General features: G+C 46.5%; 1 protein-coding gene across 9 annotated transcripts in view; it reads left to right on the top strand.

Moving 5' to 3' along the window:
• SH3KBP1 (SH3 domain containing kinase binding protein 1) overlaps nucleotides 1–18,886 on the top strand; it is a 321,598-nt gene that overhangs the window by 265,429 nt on the left and 37,283 nt on the right. For all 9 annotated transcript variants that reach the window (XM_019755429.2, XM_074323349.1, XM_019755427.2 and 6 more), the window contains 2 exons: nucleotides 2,018–2,098; nucleotides 4,726–4,885. In XM_019755429.2, coding sequence (XP_019610988.2) covers nucleotides 2,018–2,098; nucleotides 4,726–4,885 — 241 coding nt within the window. The remainder of the gene's footprint in view (nucleotides 1–2,017; nucleotides 2,099–4,725; nucleotides 4,886–18,886) is intronic.

Below are 18,886 nucleotides of genomic sequence, written 5' to 3'. Positions count from 1 at the left end.
TGATTTTTTTTAAAGTTGTATTGGCCCACTAAGTTAAGGGGAAAATCAGCTTGACTTCAAATTCCATTCCCATTCCCTTCAGCATAGTTGAGAATTACAGAAATTAAGCCCTGAAATGGGATGTTAATTACATCTCTGCTCTGCCCCCATCCTCGTTTGCATTGAGCAGTTTAATTTTGCCACCTAGTGGTTCTGGTGGGATAAATATTTTATTGTGTCAGAATGAAAGCACGCTATTGATTTGCTTTTCTCTGAAGACCCTCTTCCCTAGAGGCCTTGGTGACAGATGAGAAACCAAGTTGATGAGTGGAGTGGTCCAAGGCTCAGGTAGCCTAGAATGTAACTAGGATCTGATTCTTCATGGTAGTAGAATTGTTAATTCCTCCTAGGAGTGATATTGGACTTCATTATTTTAAGGAGACTAGATTATAGCATGGTAGGCAAATTCCTATCCTTTCAAAAACAGTTTTCCCAAAGGTTATGCTGGATCTCTGTGGGGCAAAGCAAGATGGCATTTGATCTTCCTAGATTATTATTACTGCTCGTTTATCGTGCTGAGTGATCTTGGGAACAGCTTTGTGACGGGGAAGCAGATATTCATATTTTCCCCATTATCAGCTTTCCTTGTGTTTGATTATTTGATAAAAAAAAATCAGATATGGAATTGACAGAAATCAGATATATTGTTTAATTTGTAGTGAGTCATTGAGGAGATTTAGGTAAAATGTGTGTTCAGTGGATTTTTTTAAAAAGTTCTTTTGGCTTCTGATCCTATGTAACTGAGATTTTAGTACCAAACATCCATCCATAGGGGTGGTCATGTAAGGAGCTTCTCAAGAACTCAACCAAGTCCATACATCAGAGGAGTACTTGTGATTGGTTTCACGCAGTAGCTATTTTCCAAGTGTTCTTAGTGCCTGAAGTCAGACACCAATGAAGACCCCGGGGGAAGGAGCAGCTGCAGTCTTCACGGATAAAGAGGAAACGCTATTGGTACATTTGGGAAAGTGTGGTACTTGAGGGATTCAGATGCCAATTGAAAGGACTTAGGGAGAACCACCATATCTTCTCTGAACATCCCTCCACTTAAGAAATATGGTCTGGTTACTATTGCTGCATAATAAACCACCCCAAATTTGGTGGCATAAAAGAATAATTTGATGCCTATGAATTCTGGGGTCAGGAATTTGAGCAGGGCACGGCCAGAGTGTCTTGTCCCTCTGCTCCATGATGTGTGGGACCTCAGCTGGAAATGCTGGACCAGCTGAGGCTGGAGAATTTACTTCAAAGATGACTGCTTCACGCTCCTATCTGGCTCCTCTTGGCAGGGGTAGCTGGAAGGCTGGGCTCAGCTGGGGCTATAGGCCAGAGTGACCACACTCAGGGTGGTAGCCTCAGGGTACTTCACTTCCTCCGTGGAGGTTCAGGATTCTAGCAAATAACGCATAAGCTCCATGGCCTTTTAGGACAGAACCTTGGAAATTATATGGTATGGCCTCAGTCACTGGTTGAAACGTCACAAGACCACCCATATTCCAGGCAGGGGACATAGACCTCACCCCTTAATGGGAGGGGTAGCAAACCATTTGAAGCCATATTGTAACACTGCTGCAAAATGGAATCCAGGTCCCTGTGAAATTCCTTTTTACTTGCAGAGCACAATATCTAGGGACCCCTTATTTGCATATGTTGAAGATTGACTTGTTGATTTATTTATACACATTTCCCTCCCCCACCCAGTAATTTCCTGGGGCTAATTTGATGCCTAAGGAAGTCAGATTTAAATATCAGAAAATATTAGTGGTATTCTTATAAATTAAGGATGTATAGGCAGGCAAGCTTAATGATACAGGCCAGAAATGGCTTCTGCTCTGTTTCTAAGCAGCTTGACAAAGTACACCAGCACTCAGGGAAAAAAATCTATTGATTTTGCTGTACCTAATAAATATTTAAAATGCTGTATGAATAAACAAATAGAGAAAACATTTTCTTACCACTGTTATTCTTTCCCCTCTAGGTACCACTGAGAGAAAACATGAAATTAAAAAGATACCTCCTGAAAGACCAGAAACGCTTCCAAACAGAACAGAAGAAAAAGGTATGAAATCAAGTCTTCATTGACAGTTCTAGAGCAGCAAGAGACGAAGCTGTCTGTCACAGGGCTAGTCCGGATTACCTACAGAATGTGCTTTTTCTTTGGAATATGGTGATTATGGTTTTGTTTTGATGGCTTTTAAATATCCCATTTTTAAGGAAATAGGAGAGAGGGTTATGTGGCACTTCTTCAGGGCAGAATTTCTCATCAAATGAAAAACAACTAGCCCAGTCACTTAACATGTTGGGGCTCTTCCATCGCAATCTTCCTGCCATCACTGCCTTCCCCACACCAGCAGCATCCTGTCCTCTGTCACTGCTGGGCCTTTGACGCCGGCTATAGACACATGTCCTTGGTGAAGAATTCTGGGATTCAAATATATGGTGATGGAAGGAGAACTGACTCTGGGTGGTGAACACACAATGGGATTTATAGATGATGTATTACAGAATTGTACACCTGAAATCTGTGTAACTTTACTAACAATTGTCACCCCAATAAACTTTAATTTTAAAAAAATTCTGGGAGAGGAGAAGCAGCGTAACACTGGAAGAAGCAGCTCAGTGTCTGAGTCCCCTGAAGGTGGTCATTTGCAGGGAAGTAGCTTAACCCGTGTCTCACACAGTGATTTTTATGAATGTGTTTGACTCCTACTGTGCTGAGCATCTCTCACAAAGAAGTCTTCATGCTGTGGGAGGACTCATTTTATTAGGTGTCTAAGATTTGATTGATCACACATTTTATGGGGAAAGTGCTATGTTATTATTATGAACAGGAAGCAGGGCACATTCCATTTTTAAAAAGCAGTTATTTGTAAGTCATAAGAGAAATGCTGAATTAATGAATGTAATTATTTGGAGGTTCTCCTGGGTGGCCTCATGAAATTTTATCGTGAAATCTAATATTTTATATTAGCCTGCCAAAAGTTTTACCAACATTGTGAGCTTTTAAGAAGTTATACCTCTTTGTTTCATAGTAAACAGTTAAAACTTGAGTTGTGGCATCTTGTTGTGAAGGCCATGTCTGTGTCACAGATCAAATAGTCATTGACTGTGTCACCATGTGAATAGCTCTCTGATAACAGTGTGTGTTGTGACATAACCAAACACCACCCCCTGTCCTCCTGGAAGACACATGGCTAGTGTCTGGTTAATAGCCAGGCTCCATGATGAGTTCACTTCCTGCTCTGTTCCATGCTAACATATGGACTCGGCTTATGTGTGAACAACCACCCTAGTTGACTGGCCAAGTGGCCACACAATTGTGGTTCCTTCCCCTCCCATGATCCCTTGTTCTGTGCCACAGTGAGTCAGGAAGGCAGAAGCCCTAGTCAAAAGCAACAGAGAAGCCAGGAAGCCAGCCCCACTCTGAGACTTGGCCTCCCAGTTATGTGGGCACGAACCCCCTCTCCCATTAGTTCTGCGGGCTGCTGGAGCTCCCATTCCTTCCAGAAGGAGGAATCTCCCCTCCTTTGCATTTTAGCTGAGCCCTCCTTCCTCTGCTCTTCATGTCCCAGCAAATGAGTTCCTAGCATTCCTGGACGGAGCACATTCCCCCACCAAAGTATTGTGAGGATGAGCACCGTGATAACTACACAATAGTTGATGGGCTTTTGAAACCTTTGCCAATTGGCCCGGGCACCCAAACGATATGACTTTGTGTTTGTAAGTAAAATGTGTTTGGAGTTCCAGCTACAGGTGAGTACAGGGAACCTGCTTGTCTTCCAGTGGGCAGCTCTCAGAAGTTCTGTCTTTATAAAGAAGAATGTGGATGCCTGCTTTTTACACCATGAACAGGGCAAGGCTAACTGGGACAGAAAAAAATGAAGCTGTCACTGAACGCTGTCCATTTCGGCCACCAGATCTGGCTTTAACTTCATTTTAATAGCTCTGACTCCAAAAACCCTTGGAAACCAAATACTTGTGAAGCCCCAGTCTACCTTTTAAATTTAAACTGTACAAAAAGAATCCAGATCTAGTTGTTCCCTGAAATGCTCTCCCTTTATTGGCTTATGGCCCTTTCCACAAGCCGACCTGAGAGACGTCAGGCCTCTTTCCTCCCCACACCCAGCACGTCCTGTAGGTCAACCAAACACATCAACTATTTACTGAGTACCTGCTATGTGCCCGGCACCATACACTGTTCTAGAGACATGACCAGACGTGGTCCCTGCCCTTAGGGCTGACAGCCTCCAGCCTGTCCCAAGCATGCAGACACCCAGAAAGTATTCAAGTGAGCCCGTTCATACAGGGCTGCCCTTTGTGCTCAGGTGAGGAAGTCAGTCTGTCTTTGCGGATGGGTCCAGCTGTTGAGAAGGGAACGTGATGGTGTCATGTTTCATCCAGGCCTGATAAGTAGGCCTGATGAACGGTGAACAGGACTTTGCCAAGGGTGGTCAGTGGCTGGAAAGGCCCTCCAGGCAGAGGGACCAGCATGAGCAAAAAACAAAGAGTGGGCTGCGGCTCCATAACTTGGCAAAGGGTAAGAGATGCTCTTCAATGTTCAGGTTCATCTTCGCACATGGCATCGGTAATTTTTTAAAGCAGGAAATAAGCAATCTGCACCTAAGCACTCTCACTTACACTAGGTCTCCCTGTCTTCTTTATGCTTTTTTAAACGATGACTTAAAGAAAGACCAGAGAGAGAGCCAAAACTGGATTTACAGAAGCCTTCTGTTCCTGCCATACCGCCAAAAAAGCCACGGCCGCCCAAGACCAATTCTCTCAGCAGACCCGGCGCACTGCCCCCGAGGCGGCCTGAACGACCAGTGGGGCCCCTGACACACACCAGGTACTGCTCTGCTCTCACCACTGGGGACATGCACAGGGGTGGGAAAAGGGTAGCTGTGGGGCATCGGAGAGGGGCCTCGAGTGTGGCTGGTTGGCCGGGGGAGGGTGGGATAAAGCTGTCCTTTCACCCTCTAGCAAAGCTGTCTGAGGACTCTGCCACTTCTGTCCTTGCTCCAGTGCTCAGGGGAGAAGTGGGTGCAAGGCTGGCAGGGGCAGCGTGGGTTTCAGAATTAGCAGATCAGGATCAGGTACCCAGGATCTAGGCCCCACTCCCAGGCAGGGATTTTCCCTGCGCTTCATTAGAGCAAGGCCAGCTGCCCTTCAGACTGGCAATGTGGGTGCCTCGCCAACCTTCCTCCCCTGGAGTCTTGCTGGTATCAGGTGCACATGTCTCCCTGGCAGCTCCACCCCTGACTTCTCCCTGCTCTGTGGGTGCCTCCTCCCATGCCCACAGGCTCCCTCTGCCTTGACTGCACAGCCCTGTTGTGGAACCCAGGATATTGTCTTAGTGTACGTATCTCTGAACTATGAGACCCTCACAGGCAAGGGGCATGCTTTGTTCGGGCTTGCATCCCAAGATGTGCATGGCAGAACTCAAATTTGTTCCCTGGCTGGCTGGACTCGTGTTAGGAATGTGGATCAGAGTTGGGCATGGTTCCTTCCAGATCCAAGCTGCCGACCACAGAGCAAGGAAATGTGTTCTCTCCACAAGTTCATTGCCAGAATTTTCTACTATTACATGCATATTGTACATGTTGGTGTAATACACCAGAACAAGTTGGTGGCCTGGATACCTTTGCGTGTACCTGTCAACACACTGTCACTCACCAGAGTTTTGTTCTTTTGAGCTAAGTTTGCCTGGTGAGAGTCTCATGGGGCTTCAGTGTCCTGGTGTGAAAGTTGGGTGGGCTTCCCGGCTTGTGTCTTACCCCGTCTCATAGGAGGAGTACAAGCGTCGGCAAATCACTGCCCCTCGCACCTCACTTTCTCCATCTGTGAATTGAGAATGATAATGGAATGTGCCTAAAAGGAGGTATTTCCTAAGAATGTAGCCCCGTGCCTGTTAATCAACATTACTTTCATTGTCATTTTTTAAAAATTTTATTGGGGAATATTGGGGAACAGTGTGTTTCTCCAGGGCCCATCACCTCCAAGTCGTTGTCCTTCAATCTAGTTGTGGAGGGTGCAGCTCAGCTCCAAGTCCAGTTGCCGTTTTCAATCTTTAGTTGCAGGGGGCGCAGCCCACCATCCCATGTGGGAATTGAACCGGCAACCTTGCTGTTCAGAGCTCGCGCTCTAACCAGCTGAGCCATCCGGCCACCTCATTGTCATTTTTTATTACTGCATATCAGATTGGGTATACTGCAGTAAAGCAAAAATAACTCATTTACTTTTTAGAAAAGATTTTAATATTGTGATAAAATACACATAACAAAATTTACCATTGTTACTATTTGTAAGTCAGTTCAATGACTGAGTACATTCACATTGTGCAACCATTGTCACCATCCACCATAGAACTCTTTTCATCTTGCAAACCTGTACCCCTTGAATGATAACTCCCCACTCCCCCTCCCTCCAGCCACTGACAACAACCATTCTTTCTGTGTCTATGAGTATGACTACTCTGGATACTTCATATAAGTGGAATCCTACAGCATTTGTCTTTTTGTGACTGGCTTTTTTCACTTAGCCTGATATCCCCAAGGTTCATCCATGTTATAGCATGACTCATTTCCTTTTCATACCTCCTGCAACAACAACACATCTCTGCCCAAATATAGAGGCGGGTAACCACGTGAGGGTTGAGAGATGTCACAATCTCAGCCAGCCATGGTGTATACACAGAAGCCCGTGCGTCGGAGGCCGGCTGCTCAGCTGAGCACATGGCTGCAGTTATCTAAGGTGTGTGTAAGGCCATTGGAGGAACAGCTGGTTCACCTGTGTTATTCTGCAGGCATCCCCCAAGGTCCAAACAGCTGCCCCCGTATGACGGCCCCTGTGGAAGCTAACGGGACCATTGCCACTGTTAAGTTGGTCAGGCCCCTGTGTGCTGTGCCCTCTTCTGTTGACTGATAGTAGAAGGCTGTTTGCGCATGTGCACAATGGGACCATTTTGACAGCCCTGATGACCTTAGCAAGGGCCACTTCAGTAGCACGGTTGGCCTAGAGGCCAGCACTTCAGATGAAAAAGGTTATATAACCTGCCTGAGTGCTTCTGTAGAGAATATGAGCTACACAAACGGAGAATGCAGCAGCAAGGTGGCACATCACTTTGTGTTGGGTGAAAGGAGCACAGAAGCCACATTCTGCCAAATTCCGTTAGTCTGCGAGGCAGAACAGACATTTCGATTAAGTCAGTAACAATTTCCACAGTATTCCTGCTGCGCTAAGATCGGATCCAAAGAGAAGTGCAATTCCATTGGCTTCTTTGCTTTCCAAAGCTGTTCTCAGCGGTCTCATGAAGGGATAGGTGCAGGCTTTTCGAGCCATCGAAACGACCTGTGCACAAGGGGGAAGTGAATGCTAACTGCCGACCCTCTGGGTTCATAGAGGCCCCATTTACCTCCTGCCTCTGCTTGGCTCTTCTCTGCCTCCAGTCCTCCCAACATCCAGTTGTCCATTAGAAGTATGGGCCACCGAGGAGGATGCATGAGGGGGGTTTGTCCAGAAGCCAGTGGGAAATGTAACTGTTCTTCACACTATGCACGGTGTCATCTGAGCAGCCCCCTGTGGCTGCCTAGGGCACTGGTTTGCAGAGAGGGGCGAGGGGGAGGAAAGCTCTGGGCTTCCTTCCTGACAGTCCTAAGAAGCGGCAGACCCAGGCAAGGCTGGGAACATTCAGGGAACCAGTACCCGTCTTAGCCACTGGCTTAGCCAGTTGAAGGGAGGACAGTGTCTGAACTGAGCTCGCATCAGGCTGTTTGCACATGTGCACCTGGAGAACTTGTTCCAACAGATCGCTGGGCCCCACCATCATGGTGGCTGACTTGGTGGGTCTGGGGTGGGCCCGGGAATTCACATTCTAACACACTCCCAGGCGATGCCACTGCTATTGGCCTAGGTCCACCCTGTGCAAACCCCTGGTCTAGACGCTCCCAAGTTATTGACAGTGACCCCTCCTTCCCTGGCTGCCTCTCATGCACCTCTCATGCTCCCCAACTTCAGAGCCCAGTTAGCTCGCCCTTCTTCTGGAAGCCTTCCCTTATCTGTCACGAATTCTCTCTCCTCCAAATGCCTAGCACCCCATGTTTAGCCTAGTGCGGGGCCCCATGCTGTGCCACTTGGGATGCTCACACCCCCGGACTCCTTTGCCACATTTCAAGCAGATCAAGAGTATGTTTTGTCATTTCCACATGCTTTTTGGGGTTGAGCATATGGTAGTGGCTCATTTAACACCCTACTTGAATGTCATGGTTCCTAAAAGTGGGGAGGTGCCAGTGCTTACATTTTGTTCACTTTAGCCTCTCCTGTTACCCGGCCCAGCCTCAGTGCAAGCTCTGCAGCATGTGTGTGTTATGCTCTAAGTTACCTAGTGTGCCGTGGATTTCAACATAAACGTTTTTAAAGAGAATCAAAGAAAGGCTGATTGATTCTCAGTACTTCATGCACTTCATATTTCAGTTACCTTGGACAACCAACTCGTATCGTGGTTTATGAACTTGTTTAGTTCTGCCAAATTAGTTGAGGTAGGAATGTGAACGTCCTTGAAGCAGTTCTGTGTTAGTGGTCCTCTGGAGAAAGGGTATTGTCTGCTGTGTGAACCCAAATCATTGCCAGGATTTACCCGACTGGATGGGCAGATGGACAGATAGATGACCGGACAGTTGGACACATGGACCTATGTCATGGCTATTCTTGTTGGGAACCAGGCATTGCTGCTCCAGCTGCAGTGTCTGGGCTCGAGCTTCCTCTCACCAGCGAGAAAGCTCACTGCCAAATGTGGCTTCCAGAAGAGACTGACTTCTTTCTATTTAAGCAGGAACTGGCATCTTTTAGGAAAAAAGAATGCAGAAGTTTAAGAAGAGGGGAGTTATTTTTAGATATGTTTCCTTATCAAAAATATATTGAGGGACTACTATGTGCAAAGGCCTGTTCCGGATCTTAGTAACAGTGGAACTCGGGCATCACAGGTCAGTTTTCAGGAATCACGTCTAGGGGAGCTGGAAGGATACCAGTGCGCACTTGTGTGTTCATTCTGAGCAAGTGGAAGCACGGCATTAACATACTTACCCACTGGTAAGCATGTTCTTTCAATTTCTAGAAAGTATTTTAATAGGAGAAAAACACTTTTTCAAAAACACATTTCATATCAGAGTTGATGTAAAAATTGAATGCTAATAGGAGACTCCGCTAGGCCATAAGTGCCTCCTTTGGAAGTCTGTGCCTTGGGGACACTGCAGTTATTATGTCACAATGCACACGGACAGCATCTGCTCGTCTTGTCCATCCATGTAACTAAGGTGGCGATAGTGCAAAGAGCATTGTGTCTACCCTACTTTTACACTTGAAAAAATGGAGGCTCAAAAGTATGGCGCCTACTCACTTGTTTTGATATTTGATCATAAATATATTTCAAATGACAGAATATACCTAAACCTTTGTGTGTGCATGTGTGTGGTATACACACATGAACATGTGATGTACTGTGTCTGATAATGTGTGTTATCTATTTAATAAATACATGTTCAGAAACCTCTGTGAGAAGAAGTCCTAAAACTTGTGAGGAGAGTCCAAAATTAAAAAGAGAAACATGCAAGGAAATGCTGGAGAGAAGCAGGCTGCCCTGAGCTCTAGTAAATTTATGCAGTGGGAGGCAGCAAGCCAAACCTGAGGGGCAGAGCAGGCGTGTGCCTTCAAAAGGAAATAAACCCGGCAGGGAAAGAGGTAGAAGCAGGTTGGCTAGACCAGAACAGGTTTGTTAATTTCCCAGACATCCCAAGTTGTAATATTTTTTATTTTTCTTCCCAAAGAGCGAGGAAGCTGGAGAGGACAAGCTTTGCCCCTTGTCTGCTACAGCAGGGAGCAGCCCCTGCTCCCCAATGGAGGGGGTCAGTGACTGGCAGGTTGGGGGTGGGTGGGGCTGGTGTCTAGGGCCCTTGAGTGATAGATGGGGGTCTGGGATGGAGGGAAAGGAAGTGAAGCCAAAAGGTGTAAGGAGGAGGTGAGGCGAGCGAGAATGGAGTGGGAGAAGTCCACGGCCAGAAATACCGGAGACACTGGTCCGAAAGGGGAGGTTGGTGCTCCCAAGTTCAGAGGTGGAGTAGGTCTGAAGGAGCGGCTGGCATTGGGATGGATTGCCCACATGGCCGTCATAGGCTCAGGTAGCTTTTCTAAGGGCTGGAGTCTATACTGAGCGCTGGAGCACAGGATCCAGGGGGGAAGGGCCTGGAGTTGCAGAATTTTTACCTGTAATGAAGATAGAGCCCTGGATTTCAGAGAAACACTGGAAGATAAGTGACTGTTAAGCTCTGAGACATTTTAGCTTGAGGCAAAGATTAAGGAAACATTTAGATGCCAAACATCAACTAAGTGCTTAGGGAAGGGCAGATGTCTCTCTTGAGACCACCCTACCCACGTGGAAGTTAATTTTTCTTTAGATTTACACAGACATCCCTGCTGCTCCAGCCCCTGGGGTTACAATTTAGCAGGAAACAAGCTTCCAGGTCCTGATGGCTCTGGGATGCATCTGGCCCCCCTGTGCCCACCAAAAGAAAGCATTAAAAAAAAGACCCCCGTGCCCACCAAAAGAAAACATTATAAAAAAGACCTCTTTGAGAGCATTTGAGAGCTCGATTCATAGCATGTCATCAGCTTGGCTCAAATAAACTCTCATTAAAAAGTCTCAAAAAAAAAGACCTCTACTCTTATTAGGTATAAACCAATCAATTAATCAAAAAAAGAAGAAGAGAAACCTAGCTAGAGTGCATGCACATCCCTAAGTAAGCGGGTAAAATGTACACTTGGGTGATGAGGCCATCGTTTGAAGTTTGGATTACTCAAGTATTCCAAATGTCTTTTCAAAAGCCCTAGTGATGCATTGTGTGATGTTTGAATGTTTCCCTGCTTTTCTACAAGTCGGGACCAGGACATGTCTTTGGAGAATTCAGGAGAGAGGTCCTGGCTAGAAAGTACAGAGATGGGTGTGTTGTTGGCTCATAGACGGCAGTTTCAAGCATGGAATAGCTATAATCATTCCAGGAGACTACGGAGAAGAGGCAAGAGTAAAAACAACAGTGGAGGAAATCGTTATTTATAGGGTGGAGCCGTTAGAAAGGGTAGGTGGAGTGTGGTGTTGTGGAAGCTAGAAGAAGGAAATGTAGAGCAATTGCGCTGCCTCACAGTTGAGTGTGCACTGAAATTACCTGGGGACTTACTAAAACTTAGATTGCTGCTCCCCCAAGTTTCTAATTCAGTACGGCTGGATTAAGGCCTGAGAATTTGCATTTCTAGCAAGCTCCCAGAGCTGTCACTACTGGTTAGCTGACCATGCTGTGAGAACCGCTGCCATTGTGAGCACCAGGACAGACTGAAGGGCGCCCACGGGCTTTGGTCACTAGTTGGCCCTTGGTGATCCCAGTCGAGTGGTTTCTGTACAAGGGTTTGGGGTCAAGATACAGACTTGGGGTGAGTTGAAGAGAGAATGGGTAGGCAGTCATACATGTGTAGACTCTTGTGAGAAGCTTGGTTATGGAAAAAACCTGAAAAATTGGTGTGTAGATATGGGTTCAGTGATGGGAGCCGTGCATGTGTGTGTGTGTGTGTGTGTGTGTGTGTGTGTGTGTGTGTGTGTGTGTGTGTGGTCATTCATTCCCTTCAGGTATTGAAGCACCTACACTTGGCCAGGCTCTGTTCTAGGTAGCAGTTAACTTTGGTAACCAGGCCAGACATGGTTCCCGTCCACCCACTGATTTGAAGCCAGGCACACCGGGTCAAAACCCCACTACTTATTTACCCTGTGACTTTGGGCGAGGTGTGTACCTCCCCACGTCTCAGTTTTAGTCTCTGAAAATGGCCGAGTGAGGCCTACTTCGCCCAGGTATGCGTATTTAAAGCAGCCAGTACACCTCCGGCCCCTGACCTCCTGCAGGGCATTGGAGAGGCAATCAGCGAATCCATGCATGCTTCTTTTCCTCCCTTGAGAGAGCTCAATGGGTGAACTTGGTGTGGGGGTGGGGGTGGGGGGTGCCACGTGGTGGCAAGCAGGTCTTGCTCAGTAGCTCTGAGGGAGGGGGTGAGGAAACGTGCACTCCCCCTCAGATAGCACAGTAGGTCTCTAGTGGGTGGAAGCTTGAGCAGCCTCCCCCAGAGGCAGCGAGAGAGTCAGGGGAGCCAGGACAGAGGGAGCATAGTTGGTTTGTGGGGCACAGGAATCCCAATAGGGCACAGGGAAAAATACCTTGTCACATTGCAGGGATGTCTGCATTATTTGCTGATTTCGTTTCATTTGTATATATAACCTTCTCTCTTTACTTTTTTCCACTCACACCTACAATGAATTTTATTCCCTGAAGCGAGAACCAACAGTAGTGACAGGGTTAAGCCCCAGTCCAGACTGAGACACGTTGAGTTTCCTACAGCGATGGCCAGAATAAGGCAAGGAAACAGTAGGAGGTAGTGGTACCTCACGCAGGCATAGGGATAATTCGTTCATACAGTGCTTTTTCCACAAGCTATTTCTTTACACATTCTCCTTCCAAGTGGCACCTCACAAACTTTTCTCAGAGTTGCAAGATGATGAATGCCTCCTCCTCTGGGCATCTTTAAAGCCCCTTGCCCCTCTGAGATGCCCAACGGTGGGTTTGCAGACGAGGGCTGCAAATGTCATCATCTTTTGCCTTTTGGGGTTGTGGGTCTGCTGTGCCCGGGATGGGCTCTGGAATGAGGCCCGTTTCCCTACACACTTGCAGAGTCTGCACAAAGAACAGAAATTTGGAGGGGAATTGTGTGGGCAATGTCATATCACCTTCCAGCGTGTCTTCACCAACTATAAATAGCCAAGCTTGTTTGTGCTCATCCAAACAAGGACGCAGTGCAAGGAGAGCTGCCAGGAAAACCACTCTGGTACCCGCTCCTTGTGCCTGTGGCCTGGCTCAGGGTGTCCCGCATTTCAATGGAAAGTTCGCAGACAAAAAGTACCTGTGATTCCTGAGACATTTTTGGCCACCAGGTGGGTATGTAGGGACTCCACAGATACCAGCAGGGCCTTTGGCTCCGCATTTCTGGGAAAGGGGAGGGAGGCTCCCCCTGCCCTCCTTCCTGCTGATGAGTGAAGGAAACTCGGCTTACTGCTGCTACAATTTTGTCCTTTCCTGATGGAAGGGTTCAACCTCCCTGGGCAGTAACGTCCCAATGCAGACCACTTCTGAAGGACGACTTCACGTTTGCTACCTTCACAGATAGATGGAGCTCTCCTGTAGCTGTTTATTTGCGAGAGAAACAAATCTGTAGAAGCATCAGTCACGTGCACGTGAATGCTCATTTTGATGATTGTCATCCCAAGTGTGGTGGGCAAAGATAGGACTGGGTGGCAGGAAGCTTCCATCCAGTTTCAGCTCTGCCACCAATTAGCTGCATGGCCTTGGGCACAGCACTCCTGCCCTTGGAGCATAGGACCCTTGTCCCAAATAAAATGGGACCTTGAGCTGGGTAACCTGCACCCAGTTTTAGTAGTCAGAGCCTAAGTCTGAGGTGGTATGAGCGGGCAGCCAGGAAAGCAGGAAAGCCAGGAAAGAAGTGCTCGCTTCTGTTGGCCTCACACCCTTGGGGCATGACTGCACCAGGACAAGGGAGGTGAATGATAGGAAATGGTGGTTTTACATTAGTTGAAGGTGATAAAACATGGTTGCAGAGTTGGAGCAAGAAAGAGACAAGGGAACTCAAGTCGTTTCTCCAGGATCTTCACATTCGACATCTGCCGTCGTCCATACAACTTGACAAATCCCGGGGGTGGGGGTGGGGTGGATAAAAGCTGGAGAAAAAGAGAGGATTTGCTGTGTGCATCTCAGTGGTTTCCTGAGCGCAGGGGACTGAGCTTTTCTATTTCTTTTCCTTTCCTGCTCTTCTCAGCTCTTTTGCCCCCTGTAAGAATTTTTAGGCAGTTAAAGCCCAAATATTTACATTATGGTAATAGAGCCTTCTGAGGGCAGGGAGGTAGGACTGCCAAAAAGAATCATGGTTTGGACTTGGGATCTTTTGCTCGGTGGAATCAGTGGGTTCCCTCTTTCCCCTTCATCCCCACTCACCTCCAGAAGCGTTGTGGCATCTTTTTGCTGGTTTTTGTTGCTGCTGTTAATGCTGCTGTTAATTTATTTATTTACTTGTTTGCTTGCCTTGGCTTCCTGTGTACTCCAACACCTTTTCCAGGCCACATGTCTTGGCTTAACTGTCCCAACTTGGGCTAAATTGGGCCATGCCACTGGCTGAGCTCATGTTCTCAAGGGATGTACATGGCGCATCTTCCACGTTTCCAACTGTGCACGCACCCTGTCTCATGTCTCAAATCTGAGTGAGGCTTGAGTGACCCACCCTCGGAGTGGGTCAGGTGTGTGATTTTTGTTTATTATTAGTACTTTTTAACTTGGGGAGCAAAGGTGATTTACCCAGCTGGCTGTGAGCTGCGCTGACACAGGCTTCCTGCGTCCTCTGTGACTCGCCAGCCCCATGAGCAGAAGGCTGAGTGAAGCAGCTTTGAGAAGTGGTCAGGAGCTTGGGCTCTGGAGTCAAGTTAGTAGGTTCAAATCCAGACCCCACCACTCTACTACTTTTATAACCTTTTGTCAGCAAGTGACTTAGTCTCACTGAGCCTCAGTTTCCTGATCTACATAATGAAAATAAGGGCATCACAGGTAGGATTCTCCAGGAAGCAGACTCTGAGGGACATCAGGTTGTGATACTGGCTCACCAAAGCCTCAGCCCACTCCAAGGGGAACTTTGGGGCTAAAATGGCCCTTCCAAGTTGTCCTGTGTTGGGCTGAAATAGCCAGGACTTTTATACTGTGGGGTATAGTCCACCCTTGAAAGGGTGGGCCTCGGCCGAGGAGGCTCTCTGGAGGGGCCGACAGCACTCCCAGCAGCGGAGATACTCAGCCCTTTACTGAGGGGGCCTCTGGACGCCACAAATCCATGTCCATCAGGCAGAGTAGATACTTAAGGGGCTGGTTTTGACAACTGAATAATGTATGAAAGGAGCTAATGCTTGTGCCTGGCTCATGGTGGGCAGTCAGTAAATGGTAGCTGCTGCTGTTATTTCTATGGGATTGTAATTTCCACTTATTCCTGCTGGGTGGCCTTGGGCTGGTCAGTTTGTTCTCTGTGATGTAGGTTCCCTGCCCAGCAAAGCAAGGAGACCCTTAGCTGCTAGTTGCCTATCCACGTCACATTTTTTAAGTGTCCATAGCCAAAACTGCTGAGAAAAATACAAGAAAATAACATTCTTTTGATTTAAAAATCAGAAATGAGTGAGGGCAACCTTGTTCTAACATCTTTGGATATATGGTGATATGCCTGCTTTCTTCTATTTTCTCCTTTTATTTAACGGCTGTGGGCATAGAAATTCATCATACAGAAACCCTCACAAGAGCTAGTAAATTACAAAAGGATGGGCTGTTTCCTCTTTTGTTGAATTTAGTAACATCCTTTTTGCCAAAATGGTACCTGTGTGTTGGGCAGACTGGAGGAGAACAGGGACCACTGAGGGCGTCAGCCACTCTAAACGTGCTTTGGAGAATTTCAGAAATTCTGGTATTTTTCAGAACTGAAATTCATTAGCATTGTTGTAAGAGTCTATAAATATAGTGAAAGGCATTTACAAATAGACATTGTAAAATGCTTCCACACCCACAGTCTGAACACTGTCAAAACACCAGCTGCAGCTTCCCTACTTGGAAGGATCAGAACCTTTTTTAAAACTACACCTACTGTGTTTTCAAAATAGGTTTGCTTCTGGCCCTGTATAGAAGGTAAATTTAGCTAAAGCCTGTAGCTGGCTCTTGGCATGAGAGATTAGTTCTCAGAGAGATGGGGGGGTCCCAGTCTCCTTCCTATCACAATGTGACTGGCTCCTGAGAATCTGGAGAGGGGTCACTTAGGGATGGTACAGCCTGTATTTTCAGGGTGGTCCCTCGTGACCTGGACCTCTCAGGCTAAGATTTGTAACTCCACCCCCACCCCCTACCCTGTGAGTTCCAGGTGTGGTCACAGGTGGTCACAAAGGCACCTGTGGTCAGGGAGATTCTTAAAGAATTTGTAGCAGGGGCCAGGCAATCTCACCCTTTACCTTGATGGGGAGAAAGGAGAGAAAACAGAAGCTGTGTGAATTGTGCAAGTCTCTATTAAGAGTGAACTTTAAAAGGAAAGAAAAATTCACCTATAATCTTGTCCCAAAGACAACTACTATTAACAGTTTGGACTATTTCTTTCACATCTTTTTCCTCTGTATGATTTGGTTTGTTTCGTCGGTTTTACATGGGTATGATCATACTGAATGTCACACAACTTCATCTTTTGGAAAACAATTGCATTTATTGTACAAATACATAATGCATTCCCATTTCAGAAAAAAAAGGCAAATGTTCATTAATTCCACAAGTGTTTCTGAGCCCCTGCCATGTACAAGGTGCTGAACTGGGTGCTAGAAATCAGCCATCAGACTGCACAGCAATAACCACTAAATATTCTTCCAGTCTTAAAAGAAAAATCCCTCTTCCTAATATATCAGAAGGGCACAGGAGTTCACATGCATTGAGTTGTATGTCATTTTAAATTTGCCTTTGTTCCTTGACATTGTAACATCATAAGCATTTGTCCTTGTTGTCATAAACTGTTTATGAATATCATTTCCATGGCTTTATAAAAGACCGTGTAATACCACAGGTTAGTCTTCTAGTCCCCCATTTATGAAAGATTCTAGTTCTTTTCAGTTTTTCTTTATTACAAGTAAGACTGTGGCAAACATATTGATCTGCAAAACCCATTTGGGCATTTCAGACTGTTTCTTGAGCATAGACTCCCAGACTGGTCCAAAGCAGATGAACATTTTAAATGCTATTGATATACATCCTATTCTTTAAAATTACTTCTTTTTACCCTGCACCATTTCCCAAAGGCCTGAGATTTAAAACTGCATATAAAAGAAAATGGTTCAGCATGAGAATAAAGGGGAAGTTAGGGTAGAAATGTATCACAGCCCCAGATAAGATGAGCACGGTGCGGACAGCACACCTCAGAGGGACTGCAGGCTCAGGCACAGACCCCCGCAATGAAGCAAAGGTAAAGCAGATATTGCAGTAAAGCAAGTCACATGATTTTTTTGGTTTCCCAGTACATATCACAGTTATGTTTACACTATACTGTAGTCTGAGTGTACAATAGGATTATGTCTAAAAACAATGTACATACCTTAATTTAAAAATACTTTATTGCTCAAAAGTGCTAACCATCATCTGAGCCTGTTGGAAAATGGTGCCAATAGACTTGTTCTATACAGGGCTGCCACAAACTTTCAATTTGTGGGGGAAAAATGCAATATCTGGGAAGCACAATAAAGTGAAGCTCAATTAAACAGAGTGTGCCTGAAATGCATGCTTTGGTTCGCTACAGGCCCCTGAGACAGGCTCACATTTGACTGGAAGCTTCTAGTTTTCAAATCAAAGAGGGAAACGGCGGCTCCAGGATTCATAGTTACCAAAATACATGAATAAACCATGTCTCCCGAAGCAGCCAACTTGTTCTGGGATGTAGACGACTGACACACAGAGTTCCTTCTCCCCACCAACAGCCCCTCTGATTTTTCTCCCCAGCTGCCCACCAGGGTGTCACCTCAAACCGTCTTCCCCCTTGGTTTAAAAAAAAAAAAAAAAGGCCCAGTGAAATCAACTGGACATTCCTTGCCCAAGTAACCTCTCTCCTGAGACAGAACATGTGTTCTCTTAAGTTTTGGTTTTTGGTGTGTTGTCAAAGGACAGAACTGTCTGGCTCTGAGTATAACTTGAGTTCAATCTGTTAGTTTGAAGGATGACCGCACCAAATCATTCAGGCTCCGTAGACCCCAGTTAATATTAAGGGCCCTGAAGAACTTTTTAAAATGAAAATGCTTTCCTACTAATAATACTACAGTTCTAAAACGTTTCATTCTGAAAGTTACATTTAAATTAGTGGATACTGGGGCCCTGCTGATAAAATATTTTAAAATTAATGTCCTCAATCCCATCATTCCTGTTGGCTCGGGGGCTGTCTGAGGAAGTAAGCCCTGCGGGACCAGGGCATGGAGAGAGAATCAGCCCTGGAAACCTGGCTCAGGAGGAAAACTCATCTTAAGTGGTTGGGGTGAGGTAGGAAATAAAGGCTCTGCTGTGAAGTTCAAGCTGCTTTCCCTTCCCAAATACAGTAGTCCAACTTCTCCTTAAGCTTTCATTTCACCCAAGCTCTGCAAAGCCCAGCAACTCTCTTGGTGAAAGCCAACCTGTTTGGCCCAGCCCTGGTTCCCTGGAATTCTCCCCTCTGCTCATCTTTGGTTGCGGGTGCTTGAAGTTATGCTTGAGGTTCAGAGTCAGTCTTGTTCTTCTGAGAACTACCAGGGGCTTACTTACTTCCATTCGGCCTCTCCACCATCACAGGATATGCATGTCACACCAAATGCTATCCCTACCACCCATTCTTGAGTGAGAAATCCAGGAGTCACCTGTGTCAACTCCCTTCTTTACCTCCAGGTTTATAGGTCTCTTGCTTCAGTTTTTCTTCGTCCCCTGTTACCTCCAGGACAAACTGAACCCTGTAGTACTCAGCCCAGCAGTCTGGCCTTTGCCAGCCTTTCTCTGCTCACTATTCTCTGGGGACCTCAGGCTTTAGCCTTGGGACCCCTGGCCACTCTGGGCACTCTTACCTATCCTTGGGTCCTTGATCAGTCACGGGTCTTACTGATAAGTCCTCTATCCCTTTTCCTCCGAGGAACAACTGCCACACCACGTCCTCTGTGTGCCCCGGTACTGCCGCGCACATGCCC

Source organism: Rhinolophus sinicus, chromosome X (genome assembly GCF_036562045.2).
Source record: "Rhinolophus sinicus isolate RSC01 chromosome X, ASM3656204v1, whole genome shotgun sequence".
Taxonomy (NCBI): domain Eukaryota; kingdom Metazoa; phylum Chordata; class Mammalia; order Chiroptera; family Rhinolophidae; genus Rhinolophus; species Rhinolophus sinicus.
This window is presented reverse-complemented; position numbering and strand designations above follow the sequence as displayed.